General features: G+C 45.8%; 1 protein-coding gene across 1 annotated transcript; it reads right to left on the bottom strand.

Moving 5' to 3' along the window:
* Positions 1 to 868: 868 nt before the first annotated feature.
* Positions 869 to 11,506, bottom strand: KNSTRN (kinetochore localized astrin (SPAG5) binding protein). The gene is made up of 9 exons (XM_046652739.1): positions 11,298 to 11,506; positions 11,023 to 11,117; positions 7,262 to 7,394; positions 6,711 to 6,758; positions 5,753 to 5,858; positions 5,439 to 5,532; positions 3,899 to 3,960; positions 3,073 to 3,147; positions 869 to 2,339 (listed from the first exon to the last, which is right to left on the bottom strand). The coding sequence occupies exons 1-9, from the start codon at positions 11,504 to 11,506 to the stop codon at positions 2,208 to 2,210; spliced, it is 954 nt and encodes a 317-aa protein (XP_046508695.1). The 3' UTR covers positions 869 to 2,207.
* Between the last annotated feature and the right edge of the window lie 1,224 nt (positions 11,507 to 12,730).

Genomic DNA, 12,730 nt, shown 5'->3' with positions numbered 1-12,730 from the left:
CAGGGGCACAGATGGAGAAACGATATTGATATTGAGAGCAGGAGGGACTGTTGCCTAAGAGACCTTGCCTGCTCCGAGATAAAAATATAGGAGCACAGCAATAACATAATATCAAAACAGAGGCCAAGGGAGGGCTCCTTGAGAAATCATTAAGAATTCTTGGCATTTGCTAATTACTTCATCCAGAACACCTGTGTATGTTTAACAGATGTAAGCTATGTATATATTGAAACGCTGGTTATAATAAACTCAGAGTGGCCATCAGACCTCTCCGCATCCATCCTGATGTGTACATTGGATTGAGACATCGACAGCAGCCCATAGTTAACTACCTTAGTACACAACTCACTGTTTAGTAAAGTCTTGCCTTTTGCTTTTCAACTTGTATGTCACCTGAACATTTTCTTCCACCAAATAAGACTGTAAGCATCTTTGAGGTCAAGGATGTCATGCTACGTGAAAGTTTCCTATCACATCCAGCAAAGTGGAGGATGCGGATCACTATTTGCTGAGCCTATGTTAATGTATGAATTTATTCAGGTTCTAGATCAGATTGAGCATCCAGAAGACCTCCACAGGTAGAAAAGGCAGATGGAGCAGCAGAGGTCAGAGGGAACAAGAGAAAAGGCAAGAGCGCACAAAGGCTGGTTGGCGGTGCAAAACAGAACCAAGAGGCAGAGGCCTCGTGAGATCAGACCACTAGGGAACAGGGTCTCTATGGTGGAGAAGAGAGTACCGACCGGCTTTGAGACAGTCATGTTCCTAGGAGTTAACTAGTGAGGCAGGACAAGGAAGTGAGGATCCCACAACCGAATTTTCCACCCTCTCCTTCCAAGAAGGAAGTAGAACATTTTTGTTTTGGCCAGAAATGGCAATTACAAGTTTATTTGAATAAACAAACTTTTAAACTATAAGCATCCTGTAGAAGGAAATATTCAGTCTTCTCACTGGTGAGAATTAACTGGATTTCCTCTTCAAAATATTTAAGACATAACCAACTTGTAAACGTTTGTGTGTGAAGGTAAAGAATGTTAGCCCTGTAAGTTAGGGTAGGGGTGTTACTTAGCTTGATTGGGTGGCTCTGGGCAGCCTCAACAATGCTGAAAGGTGGTGGTGGGGCGGGAGTGAAGAAATGGGAGATGGCCAAAGGCCTGCCCAGTTTGACTAAGAAATAAAATATGGCTGTGCCTTTGGCTAACAGGGGAAAAGCCTGTCATGACCTTCAGTTGACTAAGGATCCATGGTGCCAGGTCCAGGATGGGCTGTGCAAAGCAAATAGCAGGTATATAACTATGCTTAGGAACACAGGAAGAACACAGGCAGCTAGTGACACAAACCTGGCGGATGGAGCCGGGCACCCACTGCTACAAATAGGGAACACCCTCAGAAGACCAACTAATGCTCCTGCAAGATGGGGCGAGCCATGGAGCACTTAATCAGTAGAAAAAAATATTCTGGGTTAAACTGGAATCTTGAACTTGTTAACTAGATTAGTTCGAGAGTATTCAGTGGACACATTTAGGTTAAAAGGCTCTTTTCATTTCTCAATGTTATAGTACAATTATTTACAGAAATATTTATTTTAAAAGTAGCAATTTATAAAAAAAAAAAACAGAAGAGATTTAGATTAAAAGCTCCAAGGTGTATTGTTTCAGGTAGGTGTTGTTACTATTTATACCTTCACCCCATTTACTAAGTCATTTCAAGTAACTTCAAGTTCAAAATCCACAGTGAGGTATAGAGCCCAACCAGGAAGGGACAGAACGTGCTCCAAGTGAGAAGCAGAGAGCAGGGCTCCTCAGTGACATTTCCTGGGGAGCACCTGAGCTCCACTGTACAATTAAGGTTTCCCTCCTGTGCATCTGAATGCGACTTTCGGATCCTCTGGCTGTGGCTGGTTTAGTCTCTTGACTGTAATGGTGTGCCGCTATGTTGCCTAGGAGGTTGAGCCAAGCTTCCAGGGCCCCTCTTTAGGCCTCAATTACGTACGTGTGAGGTTCAGAAGAGCTGATCAATCTGAAGGTTGGGAACACTTTACTTAAAGGAGGAACTGCCACTCCAGCATAAACTGTCCTTAATCTTACCAGAGAAACTGTTTTCATTCTGGGGATGGGGAGTCCTAGAAGATCATGGCCAAGAAGATGTCCTCAGCGGCTTCATCTAAGAGTTTACCCCCAAGAGGGAGCCATCTGGCCACTCGCTTTTTATCACATTTCCAGCAGTTGCTCCATCTCCTCAAGGGCTGCTGTGAAATCATTCACTTGGCTGTTACATAAGGTCTGCTGTTCTAGGAACTTGGCCCTCTCTTCTTCTTTCATCTTCAACTTCACTTTTAAGGCCTGCATGGAAAGACATTCAAAAAGAAAAAAAAAAAAAGACAAAAAAACTCACAAAACTTTGACTCACAGGAAAGACAATACCACACCAGGATATTATGCTTCTATTTCAAGACCACTGGAGTCCTGACAGACACTGTGTTTTCTATCTTAGATTTGTTTATCTGTGCTGGTTTTAGGAACTGTCCCTCTCTACTACAGACTCTGATATCTAAACGAAGTGATGAAATCCTCTAGGACTCAGTGCAATATCCCATGATCCACCCAAGCAATCCAAAGCAGCCCAGACCCAAGAATCTGGGTTTCCTCTTACAAGTTTCCTTGAGAAATTGTTTCCACAGTGTGGATTTCACACAGGTCTCAGCTCTCAACTTTGAGAAACCTAGTGTGTTGTACCTCGCCTCATGCCCTGCATAAGTGAGCATTTCTAACAGTCTTTAGAAAAGAAAAAGAAAACTAGTTGAAAAAAACGGTGAAACCAAATGTAGTATTGGAATTTAGTTAATAGCAATGCATCAATGTTGATTTCTCAGTTTCGACAAATGTACCATGATAATGTAAGATGTTAATATTAGGGGAATTGAATTCTCCGTATTATCTTTGCAACTTTTCTGTAAATCTAAAGTTATTACAAAATAGTCTGTTAAAAGTAAAGACATAAATAAGCGTCCTCCATCGATTCACCTATTGCTGCGGGAAACGGCAATCCTGCCTCAGAGTGGTGTCTGCCTCTCACCTGTAACTCCTCCATCTGCTTTTTGGCCGTTTCGTTAAAAAGCTTCAGTTCATCTTGCAAAGTTTCTAACAGCAACTAAGAGGAAAGTATATAATGTAGTAACAAATCTATTGAAATGTATATAAACTAATCTCTTCATATGAAACAAGAATTGAATTAGATGATTTCTAACATCTCTTCCGTTCGTTCATTTACTGAGCATCCACACACGTGCTGGGAGGAATTCAGTCCACAGGACAGACAGATTACCCTACTTCCATGTGCTCTGTGCTACACAGGCAACATGAACAAAACATAGCAGCCACTGAAGGCGTGACCAATCACCTGGGGAGCTGAGGAAGGCTTTCACACCGAGTATTCTATGATTCTAAGAGGACAACTGATCTTTCTTCCTGGGGAAGAAATCACAGATGCTCAAAAGACTTTAATCCCAAACAATTACCTTCCTACTTTAGGGAAGGAACCAAAGAGAAGCCAAATTTAATTCAGCCTGGACTTTGGCATCATACGGTTCTCAGCAAAGGAATAAGGTGAGAAATTTGGCAAAGTGTAGAATAGGGAAAACAGAAAGCTCTCTATACAGGTCTATTCTATTACGTGTTTTAAAGTAGTACATTTTCAACTCAAACTCACTCATACTTGTAAGCACAAAGTCACCTTCTGAGCAAAATATGCTATTTTGAGTACACATCCACCACTCTCTTCCACTATCATGGATAACCAAAGGCTGTCTCTTGGCGTTTGCTGAGCATGTGGCAGAGACCTTCTTAGATCTGCACAGCCCCATGGGCCCTTGGCCCTCACCCACTCACACTCGTGCCCTCACCATAGAGTTCACGTGATCCGTGGTGGGCTCTTGGTCTGCTGCCAGGGTCTCACTGCCTGAAACTGATGGAAACAACAAAGTCAGCCTCGCTTAGGGAAATGCACCTTAAACAGAAGAAAACAAAAACCCCTCCATGGGTAAGCATGGGAATATCCATGAGGGAAACTTCTCTAAGCGCCTGGTCCCTGACTTTCTCTCCTGAGTCTTTACCTTGGCAGGGTCACCCACACCTGTCCAACAGAGCTGTATTTTACCTCGTTCCTCCATAGGTTTGGATATGGCCAAAAATTCTGCTTTCTCCTCAGCTCAGCAGAAAATTTGTCCAAAGGAAGTGTACAAGGCTGGATTTTGTTGTTTTGTTTAAAATACAAAAAACTGGTTTTTTTTTTTCAACTGAGGAAGACTCACCCCAAGCTAACATCCACTGCAAATCTTCCTTTTGTTTACACGTGAGCCACCACCACAGCATGGCCACTGACAAGTGGTAAAGGTCCGTGCCCAGGAACCAAACCCAGGCCACTGAAGCAGAGCACATCGAACTTAACCACTAGGCCACTGGGGCTAGCCCACAAAAAACTATTGTTAAAAGCTTTCAGGGGGCCGGCACAGTGGTTAAGTTCTCATGGTCTGCTTAGGCGGCCTGGGGTTCGCTGGTTCAGATCCCGGGTGCGGACATGGCACTGCTTGGCAAGCCATGCTGAGGTAGGCGTCCCACATATAAAGGAGAGGAAGATGGGCACGGATGTTAGCTCAGGGCCAGTCTTCCTCAGCAAAAAGAGGAGGATTGGCAGCAGACGTTCGCTCAGGGCTAATCATCTGCCTCAAAAAAAAAAAAAAAGCTTTCAGGCTTTAAAAAAATTATTACTTTTTTGTAAGAGTAATACATATACATAGCAAATTAAAATCATACAAAAACACATAAGGTGTCTATAAAGAATATATCCTAAATACATAGGTTAACCAGTAGCAATCAAAGTCAGTATTCCTTAATTCAAAGACGACTAGGCCCCTTCTCTGGGCATTCTCAGGCCCCTCAACTCCGTCTGAGGCCCTCTGACAGTCTTTGGGCAATTCCTTCTTCTGCTTGACTCTGCTCTCCAGGGACAGGGCAGAAGAGAAATCACATATTAACCACCGTGATTCGCTGATTAGCCAGGTTTAGGAACCCTTGAAACAGCATCACTTCTTTGTCTCACACTTGGGAAAGTTACCCGTATGCTATCTCTCTTGAAAGAAATAAAATATTTCTGGTCTATTTGCAAGGTCACACCTGTTGGCACCAAATGAATGGCATACAGAGTTCAGATAAGAAAGAGATAATCCTCTCTCCATAACTATCTGAAACACTGTTGGTGAGGCAAAGTCAACATCACAAGAGAAGAAAGAGAAACTCCCAGAAACCTTTAGGGTTTTGTGAGACAACCCCTGCACTGACTGGCCAGCTGAGGCCATGCTGGACTCTTGACACCCAGTCCAGAATCACCCCAGGAAGGGGCATGTGCACTGATTCCTCTGAAGGCAGCTGTGTGCTGTCTCTTACCTGGGGAGAGGCCCTTGCTCTCCAAAATTGCCAAACAGCTGTCCTGAAACTTCTCCAGCAGCTCCACCTTTTGGGTCAGGTCCTTCAGTTCTCCCTATTGGGGTGCCATGCAGACAGTCAGTCCTGTCCCACCCCCCAGGGGAGGTCTTTTCTGCCCTGGTTCTTGGACAGCCAGGGCACAAGCCGGGTGTCTTTGCTTTCTGCCCTCGGGCACCTGGACATGGCAAGCTTGCTCCCACCCAGGGGGCCACCCCTCAGAAGTCCACAAGCATTGCCCAGCGCAGCTTATGGCAGAGGTCTGGTGGGTCTCTCACCTGAGTTTCAGTCAACTTCTGGTGCAACTGCTTGTTCACGGCCTCTAAGAGCTGGTTCTTATCCTTGAGCTCTTCCTCTGATTTCTGCTTGCTGACTGGTTTGTAGCTGTAATGACAAGTGTACGTCTGTGAAGAGGTGGAGGGGTTAAGGGTATGGGCTGTGGAGTCACACCAACGGGTTTGAATCCTGGCTTCCTGACGTCGTGATAAACGACCTTCAAGGAGTTGCATAACCACTCTGAGGCTCTATTTACTCATCTCTAGAATGAAGATAATACCTATATCTCATAATATTATTACTATTTTGAATAAGAGAGAGAATATATGTACAATTCTTAACACAACTACTGACATAGTAAACATTTAATAAATAACAGCCATTATCAGCATCAATAATAAGCCTTCTTTTCAAAGTTCTCAGAGTCCTTCTTGATACTGTCTTCAGAACTTTGAAGGTATGCCCAAATAACAGATTTGGAATTAGAGTCTACTTCTACAAACTTTTCAGCTTATATTATTTCTGTCTTCAGGAATGCAAAATATCCAAGCCAAGCTCAAACACAGAGATACGGATCCTTCTCCAGGATTTCACCTCCCCCTCCGTCTCCCCCTCCTTCATCTCAAAATCACTAACCATGTGAAGCCCCTCCTATCCTGAAGGCTTCACACTCCTGTTGATGGGCCATAGTTGGGCTTGACTTCCCATTAGCAGTGGTCCTGGCATGGAGCCCCAGAAGCTCTTGTCTGGTAATCAAGATGGTAGCATCACTTATTCTTGCCCTGACAGTGCTTCTCAAACCTGGTTGTGCCTCACCCCCGAAAATTCCATTCCGATTTCTGGGGTGACACCCAGACGGTAACACATTAAACAAGTCCTTTGAGTGATTCTGATGTATAACCAGGGGTGAGATCCGCTACTCTAAAATGATGGCCAAAGTTCATTTATCCTGATGCTCACCCCTTTCTGACATTCTTCTTGATGGCAGGGTCTGCAGCTTTCACCTGCCTGAAGAAGCAAAAACAAAGAAACAAATCAGAGAATCATAGGACTGTTGTTACGTGTCTTGTGAACAAGGCAGAACAAAGAGCCTGGTTCTCTAAGGAAAGGACCAGAGATTACATACCATGCAAACGGCACATGCTGAGAAGCTCTGAGGGCCCACGCACTTTTGTTTCAGCCCCAACTATTGAAAAAGGCTTATTAATAGGGAACGGGCTCCTCTTCTGACCACCTCAACAACCTGACAGACCTGCTCAAAATGGTGTGGCTATCTTGCGTCAACCTCACATATGCGGGAACTGAGCACTAGGTAGAGGGGACACACATATGCACTACACTCGGCTGGACTGTGCTCAGCCCAGCAACCTAGGCTAACAACTAGCCCTCACCACCACTTGGGGCCAATTGTTCAGGAGCCTTGTGCTCTCAAAAACCCTAATTTCTAATTCTTGGTACTGGGCAATTTCTAGCAAGTTGTTCTAATTGGATACCAACGACCTGATTCTCACCCATTCTCTCGTCTCGGTTTGATGACTTTTGTGACGTCATTCTCTGAACCTCCCGAATGCGGAAATCTAGAAACATCCACTTCTTTGGACTTAATAGGTAACAGGCTCTTAGAAGTAGCTCGAGTTTGTGTGTCTGCAAAGGAAAACCAGAGAGTGAAAACTCAAGCATCACAACCCAACAGCTGCAACTCTGTAACAAACAAAGTTCCATTCCAAGTTGTCAGAGACCTGTTATCTTCATTCTGGCCAATCTCAATTTGTGAAGATTAATTCAGAAGAATAAGACTTCTAGGCTAAGTGGGGATAGAAACCGAAATTCTTTAAATGTGACAGTGCAGTGTGTTTGAGCGTAGCCAAAAGCTTGGTGATATAGCAAACCGAATGGCCAGAGGGTAGAGATGTGAAAGTGGAGATTGATATAAGCAAAGAGCGAAATGAGAGGCAGTGTGGCCGTCAGCAAGGCAATATACAGTTGAACCCTGCGTCAAACACCAGTGGAATCGAACCACCTTGTTATGCTAAGCACTCTGCATGCTCTCCTAAAGCTACGCTCAAGCTGTCTCTCTTTTAACTGTTGCTTAGCTTTTTTAAATTTTTTTTTAAAGATTGGCACCTGAGCTAACATTTGTTGCCAATGTTTTTCTTCTTCTTCTTCTTCTTCTTTTCCCCAAAGCCCCCCTGTACATAGTTGTATATTGTAGTTGTAGTCCTTCTGGTTGTGCTATGTGGGACACCACCTCAGCATGGCCTGATGAGCAGTGTGAGGTCCACGCCCAGGATCCGAACTGGAGAAACCCTGGGCCGCTGAAGCGGAGCGCACGAACCCAACCACTCGGCCACGGGGCCAGCCTCTGTTGCTTAGTTGTTTGGATCAGACTGTCTCCCTAACTCCTCCAAGAAATGTCTTTGTGTCCCCACTGCCTAGTAGAGTATCTGGCATCTTAAGAGAGGTTCAAAACTGCTTGTTGAATAAATAGAAAACCTCAGTTTCCTCGGCTGTTTCACAGACCATCTTTAAATTAGCTCCTCTAGTCTCGTTCCCCCTTTCCATGCCGATCGCCTTTCCACCAGCCCTTTCATTTATCCATCATTAAGTTTAGAGGTTCCCTATCTGGCATTCTGTTCTGATCTTCTCACTAGGCTACTGTCAGATAACCAGAGAAACGGCTCTGCCAGGACACTTTTCTTCCTCAGAGTGAGGAAGAAGAGTTTTTTCCCCTAGCCCTGATGCCAGCCCTCCACCACACACAGTCTTTCTATGATTTATTTGCATAGCAAATTCAAGTAACTTGGGGGCTGGCCCCGTGGCACAGTGGTTAAGCCTGCACATTCCGCTTTGGCGGCTGGGGGTTCACCGGTTCAGATCCTGGGTGCGGACATGGCACTACTTGGCAAGCCATGCTGTGGTAGGCATCCCACATAGAAAATAGAGGAAGATGGGCACGGATGTTAGCTCAGGGCCAGTCTTCCTCAGCAAAAAGAGGAGGATTGGCAGGAGATGTTAGCTCAGGGCTAATCTTCCTCAAAAAAAAAAAAAAATTCAAGTAACTTGTTCTGGACTTAAGCACGACCCCCCAACACACACACACACACACAGTTTTCTAGTTTATACTAACTTTCACCTTGTTCATTGTAAAATGGCTCCTTTAAGCTTGACTTAAGAACCATACAATTAAGCCACAACAATTAAACCAAGCTGAAGAAATGAGGTCCAGAGCACTGGACCACAGGGATTAGGAAACTTTGTACTTCATTTATAGGTACACTCACTGGCCACTTGCTCCCTATTTTTCATATTCTTACTCACAAAGCAAATAATAAAAGAGCTTTTTTTTTTTTGAATAAGATTAGCCCTGAGCTAACTGCTGCCAATCCTCCTCTTTTTGCCTAGGAAGACTGGCCCTGAGCTAACATCCATGCCCATATTCCTCTACTTTATATGTGGGACGCCTACCACAGCATGGCTTGCCAAGCGGTGCCATGTCTGTACCCGGGATCTGAGCCGGCGAACCCCAGGCCACGGAAGCGGAGCATGCGCACTTAAGCCCTGCGTCACTGGGCTGCCCCTAAAAGAGCTCTTTTTGAGGTCTCTATATGAAGCAAAATGTAACCTTGGGGGAATGTGTGTACCTTCTCCTCTCTCAAGTATTAATAAGTTATACACAATAACAAATCTACCCCATGTAAAAAGGAGTTGATAGTCAATTGATCAAAATTAACACTCTTCATTGATTGGAACTGGTTCCAATAATCCATATTTGCTAGAACCTAAGGACTGCATTGCAGGAGAAATTTAGCAGGATTTAACAAAGACTGTCTTCTTAAAATGAGACCCTAAGGAGGAAAATTGGATGGCTGGTGTCAAGGAAGGAAGGCTTGTTTTTCCCTGCATATCATTTTCTAACTTTGGATTTTCTTTTTTACAGGTGCATATGTTACCTAGTCAAAAAACTAAAACTTAGAAAAACCTGGGATACAACCTAAGAATGTTAAACCATTGAGGTTACATATGATCATAGTGCTAGGACAGGGATAGAGAGCAGAAAGATGAAAACTTCCAGCCTGGCTGGGGAGGGCCAGTCCCTCCCCCCTGAAGGAGGGGCACTGCTCTCTGAGGGAAAGGCAGTGGACGGAGACGTGGCTCCAGTTCCCCCAGCAACTCAAGGCCCTGCTGATACCAGGATTACTATTCAGGTGTTCTGAGGCAACATAAGACAAACACATCAAGCCCTCAAGCCTTTGGAGAAAAGGCTGTTTACAGATGCATCTTGCTCCTGCTCATCAACCTGTTGCGTGGAATCACCTGGGAACAGCTGCTTCAAAATCTCCCACAACAGGTTCTGATGTTTGAAGCTTATTCTGTGCTCTAGTCTCTAGATTAGGCAACTCCACAACTGCAGACCATCAGAGCCCAGTAATATAAAACAAGACGGCAAAGCAATCAAAAAAAGGTTTTGTTTTTTTTTTTGAGGACGATTAGCCCTGAGCTAACTGCTGCCAATCCACCTCTTTTTGCCAAGGAAGACTGGCCCTGAGCTCATATCCGTGCCCACCTTCCTCTATTTTATACGTGGGACGCCTACCACAGCAAGGATTGCCAAGCGGTGCCATGTCCGCACCTGAGATCCAAACCAGCGAACCCCGGGCCACCGAAGCAGAACTTGCGAACTTAAGGGCTGCGCCACCAGGCCGGCCCCCAAAAAGTTTTTAAATCATGTCTCCTCTCCCAACGTTCTGGAATACTCTAGCTAGGCCTGACCCCTCTCTCACTTCACTCAGCAAACGTTTATTGAGAATGTACTGTATGAAAGACACTGTGCAGCAGACACAAATGTGAACCACACACGGTGTGAACCCTAGTGCTTCCCCCTAATTTCCCCTTCTCAAACGACTTTCCTCTGTCCTGACAACAAACCCAGTCCCTCCAGATAGCCCAATTCTGGAAGTAAAACGGGTAACCGTTTAAAAAGCGATTCCCAGCTTAATGGGAATAATACTGTAGAACAATCAGCGACTTAAATCTAATTGGTGAAGGCAGCATGGTTAGGTGTGGGGGAGGAGGGGCGCAGGGCAGGTGTAAAATCCTACCTCATGGCCCTTTCCCGAATTCCCATCGTAAATCTAGACAGCCCGGTTCTAGGGGAGTCAGCAGGTTGTCAGAGCCGATGAAATGCCGTCCCCCTGCCCGCGCCCCACATTCCCCGGCCTGACCACTCCAGGCTGGTCCCCAGGGCCCGATGGGGGGCGGTATGGATACCCACCTGCAGGCAGGCCGCCGCTCAGCACGGAAGGAGGCTGCAGGGTGTATACTGTCTTAATCACGCTGGTCATCGTAACGAGACGGGACGGCTGGACTCTGCAAGGTGCAAGGCGACTGTTACCCAGGGCTGGGCCAGGGGGTCTGCGCAGGTGGAGGGCCCGGGCAGAGCGCGCCCCGGATCGGGGCAGGACGCGCGCGCGAGAAAATCCTCCATTCCGGGCCCATCTCGTCCGACCCCCTCACCCAGCCCAGTCCCTCGCCCCGGGAGAGCCGAACCGAGGCGCCTGCCGCTCCTGCTCGCAGCCCTCGTAGCTCTGATTCGGAAGATGCTCGCCAGCAACTGCCGCTCCGCCGACCTGGTCTGCCGCCTGGGTTTCAAAAGGAAACTTCCGGTGGCCGGACGGAAGGGCGTGCGGTGCGCTTCCTGTGGGCGGCCATGTTGTACTGTAGGCCCCGAGCGGGGCGACGCCTTCGGGGGCTGCCATGCTGTACGGCAGGTCCTAGCAGAGGTGCGAGCTTGAGCTTCTCGGCGATGGGTGGCGGAGCAGGTCTGGGCGGGGCAGGGGAGTTGTGCGCTTTGCCGGCCTGAACGGAGCTGTGAGCCACCGGCGTCATATTTGGGGCTTGGGATGAGCACACGCAGTAACGTTTAAAGTCACAATCCTTCTCTTTATTTGGTCTGTGATTGTTAGGGACGTTGCATGATGCCTGATTGCCAGGAGCAAAGGGTATTTGGATAGTGGAAACTACACGTTATAGGGTGGAGAGTGGCCGGTGAGGTTTGAAGAGGGCCTGTGGGCAGAAATACCCGAGACACCCACCTGCAGTCCTAACTTTAATGGCACTTATCCAGCTTTTAAGCAGAGATTGAAAGCTGCTTCTAGCAAACTGGGCAGAGTTCTCAAGCACTTAATGCACTCATTCATTTCACTCAACCACTACTTATTGAGCACTATTTTAAGTGGGTCCCGGAGCAAATATCAAGACTGAACTTGGGTCTGCCCTCCTGGAGTTCACAATCTAGGAAACAGTACACAATCACACAAACTTGTCAATTACGTCTCAATTACGCTGGAAAAAAAACCCCAAATAAATGTGTATTTATAAACTTTAGTAAAACTGATGTGGATCGTGGCTGCCCCAAGTAGAGAAGCCCAAGGTGTCCCGGCCTACATGCCGATCTATATGACCCGATTCATATCTAAAGTTATACTTTTGTTTGAAATATCGTTTTTGATGTGTTGTTTTGTTTTCTCAGATTTAAGGAAATCTTTTCTCTTATGCTAACCATGTCTTATAGCAATTAGTGAAATTATACCTTTATGAGCAAAACTGAAACATTTATCTTTTTCTCCCTACCTGATCCCTCCAGAATTTGGAAACTCTTTGTGAGCGAGTATGATTATTTCGTGGCAATTAGTTATTTGCGTAAGTTCAATAAGAATCTGTTCTCCTTATAACAGGACACATTTGTTATCTTACCAAAACTTTGACTGGAATGTCACGTTTGAGAGAAAGATACAGACTCAGATATGACAATACTGCCTTTGAGGAATAAGGTTGACTTTCTGGAAATAGAGCCACTTGGAAATATGGGCCTGGTACCTTGCTTTACAGAGAGAGATTCCAGCAATCTTACCTGGTAAGTAAGGAAGCTTACTTATCTGGCAGGTGCAATGAACCTCGAAATATTCTGGGGAATCTCAAGA

This window comes from Equus quagga, chromosome 2, assembly GCF_021613505.1.
Source record: "Equus quagga isolate Etosha38 chromosome 2, UCLA_HA_Equagga_1.0, whole genome shotgun sequence".
Classification (NCBI taxonomy): Eukaryota; Metazoa; Chordata; class Mammalia; order Perissodactyla; family Equidae; genus Equus; species Equus quagga.
The sequence above is the reverse complement of the archived record's forward strand: the minus strand, read 5'-3'. Positions and strand labels throughout refer to the sequence as shown.